The sequence below is a fragment of the Salvia splendens genome, chromosome 1, assembly GCF_004379255.2.
Source record: "Salvia splendens isolate huo1 chromosome 1, SspV2, whole genome shotgun sequence".
In the NCBI taxonomy this organism is placed as follows: Eukaryota; Viridiplantae; Streptophyta; class Magnoliopsida; order Lamiales; family Lamiaceae; genus Salvia; species Salvia splendens.
The window spans coordinates 25,033,602-25,038,594 of NC_056032.1; the positions used below are offsets into that span (position 1 = coordinate 25,033,602).

General features: G+C 42.6%; 1 protein-coding gene across 1 annotated transcript; it reads left to right on the forward strand.

Moving 5' to 3' along the window:
• Nucleotides 1-238: 238 nt before the first annotated feature.
• LOC121758282 (ankyrin repeat-containing protein At5g02620-like) lies at nucleotides 239-2,159 on the forward strand. The gene is made up of 2 exons (XM_042153731.1): nucleotides 239-1,009; nucleotides 1,299-2,159. The coding sequence occupies exons 1-2, from the start codon at nucleotides 239-241 to the stop codon at nucleotides 2,157-2,159; spliced, it is 1,632 nt and encodes a 543-aa protein (XP_042009665.1).
• The last annotated feature ends 2,834 nt before the right edge of the window (nucleotides 2,160-4,993 follow it).

A 4,993-nucleotide genomic window follows, 5' to 3' on the forward strand; every position in this document is an offset into this window, starting at 1 on the left:
TCTGATTTGTTTTCATTTTGAATCCAACCAGAAATTGATTTGTACATTAGCCCAAAAAGGTGTCTCTTTCTTCACAGCCTAGGTACAAATCATATCCAATCATGTATCTCCAGATCTATGTCAAAATATATTTTCATGCAAATGATTGAATTTGTTATTGGCAGAGCGTTGAATGATGAGGAAATGTTGATTATCGGTGAAGAAAAGAAGAGGGGTTGTTTTTGTTTGGATAGTGAAAATGGAGAGTTCATCGGCAGGGCAGACTCCGTACATATCATCACCGGTGGGGCAGACTCCGAGGAAGAAAATGACGAAGCAGCTGACGGGTAAGCGCGACGACTCGGCGCTTCACTCGGCCGCGCGAGCGGGGAATGTGATGGCAATACAAGATATGATCGAGGACGTTGCCGAGGAAGATCTGATTGAGGTTTTATCCAAGGAGAATTGGGCGGGCGAGACGGCCTTGTACGTGGCCGCTGAGTACGGCTATCACGAGCTGGTGAGGGAGTTGATTCAGTTCTACGATCTGGCCGCGGCCGGAATCAAGGCCAAGAACGGTTTCGACGCCCTCCATATTGCCGCCAAACAGGGCGATTTAGAGGTTGTGAAGGTGCTCATGGAGGCGTATCCGGAGCTGTCTATGACGGTCGACATAGCCAACACGACAGCGCTGCACACCGCGGCCACGCAGGGCCGGATTGAGGTGGTCAATTATTTCTTGGAATCGGAGTGCAGCCTCGCTACTATAGCTAAGAGTAATGGGAAAACGGCATTGCACTCTGCGGCTAGAAACGGGCACGTTCAAGTTGTCGAGGCCCTTCTGAGTAAGGAGCCCAGGATCACCACACGCACGGATAAGAAGGGCCAAACAGCGCTCCACATGGCTGCCAAGGGCCAAAACCTAGACGTCGTGGCGTTTCTCATCAGGGCCGACGCCTCCACCATTAACATGGTTGATAGTAAGGGCAATACGCCCCTGCACATCGCTGCACGCAAGGGCAGGGACCAGGTACTGTTAGTCATCCCAATCTAAGTGGAACATTGTTTATTCGACACATAATTTCATGCAGTGCTAAGGAATAAAGTACGATAGTGATTGAATTAGACATGGGATGTTTCTGTTTCAAAGAGGAAAATGTGCCACTAAGAATTGATACTGGTGGATTATTATATATGTACTTGCATGTCTATAAAGTACTCCGTATTTCTACATAATTTTATGTTAAGTGAAGAAAGAATAGAGTAGAGACATTGATGTTTTTATTTTAAAATATGAGTCACTCTTTTTACTACACCAGATCGTCAACTTTTTGCTGAGCCATAAGGAGACGGACACGAGAGTGGTGAACCGGTCCAACGAGACAGCGCTGGATGCAGCAGAGAAGAAGGAGATCACGTCACTGCTGCAGGGACATGGGGTGCTAAGTGCGCGGGCCATAAACCCACAGGCGTCAGAGCTGAAGAAGACAGTGAGCGACATAAAGCACGAGGTGCACAACCAGCTAGAGCACACAAGGCAGACGCGGAAGCGCGTGCAGGGAATCGCGAAACGCCTCAACAAGATGCACGTAGAGGGGCTGAACAACGCAATCAACTCAACAACGGTGGTGGCCGTGCTGATCGCCACAGTGGCGTTCGCGGCCATCTTCACGGTGCCAGGGCAGTACGTGGACGACCCGAACGACATCCCGCCAGGGCTTTCTCTCGGGGAGGCCAACATTGCGCCCAGGGTGGCATTCCTGGTGTTCTTCGTGGTCGACTCGATCGCGCTGTTCATATCATTGGCGGTGGTGGTGGTGCAGACGTCGGTGGTGGTGATAGAGAGCAGGGCAAAGAAGCAGATGATGGCGATCATAAACAAGCTCATGTGGGTGGCGTGCGTGATGGTGTCGGTGGCGTACTTGGCACTGTCGTTCGTGGTGGTCGGGGACAGGGAGAGATGGCTCGCGGTGTTGGTGACAATAGTCGGGACGACGATCATGGCCACGACGTTGGGGACAATGTGTTTTTGGGTGGTGATGCATAGGATTGAGAGCAAGAACAAAAGGATGGTTAGAAAAATGGCTCTAGCAAGCAGGTCCAGATCGGGAACTCTCTCCGTGCTGCCCTCCGATGGAGAGGTTGCCGATGCAGAATTCGATAAAATGTATGCAATTTGATCATCATTCTCTTATTCATCTTTCTCACCATATTTTGTTTGAACACATACAAACTCAACTATAAAGAATTTACATTTTTCTGCTAATTTTATGTGCGGAATAGAATGAAAAAGCAAGACTATATGTTGTGATCGTATATAATTTATTTTTTATTGTAGTGAATTTTTTTAATTGATGCATAAAAAAGAAAAATATTCCTAATGTATTTTTTACCTGGTATTGTAAATATTGAATTCCTGACCAAAATAGTTTGACCCCTAATCATTTAATGTGTGACCGTGGGTCCATTCAAAAGGTTGAAAATGATCGGTTAAATAAAGTGACTCATTTTCCTATTGGAGGTCTTACTTAAAATAATAAATTTATTAAAATAGAAACAATATTACTTTTATTTTATTCTTTCACGACCTAATTATCTTTCAACATAACTCACAAAATAATACTATATAAAATCTAGTGGTGAAAAGGAAATGCTTCGCTTTAGATAAAATGGAGGGAGTACTTTTAATCTATCTCCGATCAAGGGTTAGCGATTTACAATGACTTTCTACGTATCAATCTCCAATTAGGGGTTAGCGATTTACAATGACTTTCAATTGTATCAATCTCCAATTAGGGGTTAGCTATTTACAAGTGATTTTTGGTCCTTTTTGACTTAGTGTGTAGCACACTCATTGAATTTATCTAAATAATTTGGTGGCAATTAGAATTTCCTACTTCCATCACAACTTCAATAATTAGAATGAATTTCATAAACCAATAATCATCACAACTTAATAATTGGATTAATATCACAAACATATTGTATCAATTGCTTGCATATCACCAATAAAAACACATTGCAATTAACAAAACAACAAATCATCGGACTAAATTGAATAATTTCCGTCGTGAAGTAAAAAACCTACACAAAATTGAAAATTGGAAAAAAACCTACACAAAATATACAATAAATAACGAATAAAGGAGTAATACCAAAACATTGAAGAAATGTTACCAAATATAATAGAAAATCGTTAGAAATTGCCAGAAATTGGAAGAATTCGCTCCTCGGCGCTCTCTTCTTCTCTCGCGTCTGTTTCCAGTGTCACTTGGCTCTTCTTTAGACCCTTGATGCAATCTTAGTGGACCGTTGGGTTGACGGTCAGGGAAGTCAACGGTTCGCCTACTTCATTATGTTCTTCGGGATGGTCTAGACGGACTGCTGGGTTTACAAAAATAATCTCATTTTTTTGGGGAGCTCTACGAAAAATAGTCTCATTTCTAAAAATGAAAATTTTTGTCTCGTATTTTTTACTCACCTTTTCTCCTTCTCCCACTTTATCAATTTCACATTAAAACTATTTTCGTCTACATATGAGATTATTTTTTGTGGAATTAGTAAATATTATTTTTTGTGGATGTATGTTGTAGAATTAATTATTCAGTTCATTTACAATTTATAAATTAAATAATTTTTTTTGTAGGATTTTAAAGTGTAGTATCCTCTAATTTAATTTTAAAAAATCCATTTGCCAGAAAAAAGCCCTTCAGCAAAACTGAAGAACGATCACCACCACCGGCAGTCAACACTCACACACCTCCGCCGCCGCCGCCATGGATGAGGATGGTGCATAAAAAGGAACTCAATAAATGTACACGTGGATTGGAGTTAGTTAGACGGTTACACTGTGTTGTTATCTCATATGTACAGCTATATAAGCTGTGTTATTCTATTGTATTATGCTATGAATGATGAATTAATGGATTTTCCTTCTCCCTTATCTCTCTCGTCTTCTCTCAATGGCTCATTGTGTATAGGTGAGATTCCGGTCGCCGTTTCTATCATCGGTGACCCCAATTCTGCACCAAGTGGTATCAGACTACCCGATCTGGGTCCTGCGATGGTGGAAACTCGCTCCGGCGATCTGCGCTGACTGGAGGAGCTTTTCACGACTGCCATAGCTGAGTTCTCCGCCAATATTGCCGATTCTGATCGTCGGCAGGAGGAGATCGATAAATTGCGGGATACATCTGATGGCGCTCGCGATCTGACTATGAAGATGTCGATCCAATCTCGATCGGCAGATCTGCTACTGATGGAGGAGACAATTCGCAAGGCCATGGGTGATTTGTTCTCGAGGCTTGACGAGTCCAATTAGAGGCTCGACGAGTCCAATCGGAGGCGTGATCAAGCTGATCGCACTTACGATCGAACCTTGAAGGAGCTGAGGGATGGTTTCATTGCTCTTAAAGTCCAAAACTCTGAGTTGATGGTGAAGCTTATGGCCGATAATGGAGGCAATTTTTTGGCAGCTTTGACCGGATCAAACACGCGTGATCAATGCTTCTCCACATGCCAATCTAAGGTTGATTATCCGATAGTCTTTGTCAATGATTTGAACGGTTCTGGTACTGGTATTACTGCTCCAAAATTGCTGCAATCTCCAGCATCAACGACCTCTGAAAATCTGCAACCGAGGGATAAATCGGTGGAGGAATGTATCCCACGTTTTCCGGCAGAAATCAGTAACTTCATCGGAAGTAACTTCTCCAATCCTATGCTTGAATTAAGAGCCTAAAACAATTAGGTATGGTCTCTTACTATCTCAATCAATTCAAAACATTGCTAGCAAAGGTTGAGTTAACTGAATCGTATGATGTGCATCTTTTTGTGAGTGGATTGAATTATCATGTACAAAAATCAGTTAAAATGTTCAAGCCTTAATCACTTGTTCACGCATTTGCTTTGGCTAGACTATAAGAGTCAGCTTTGAATTTTAGAGGAATTTATTGTGAGAATGAGGATGTTGGGAACCTAGGTGGTTCTATTGTGAACAACTCACCCATGCTTC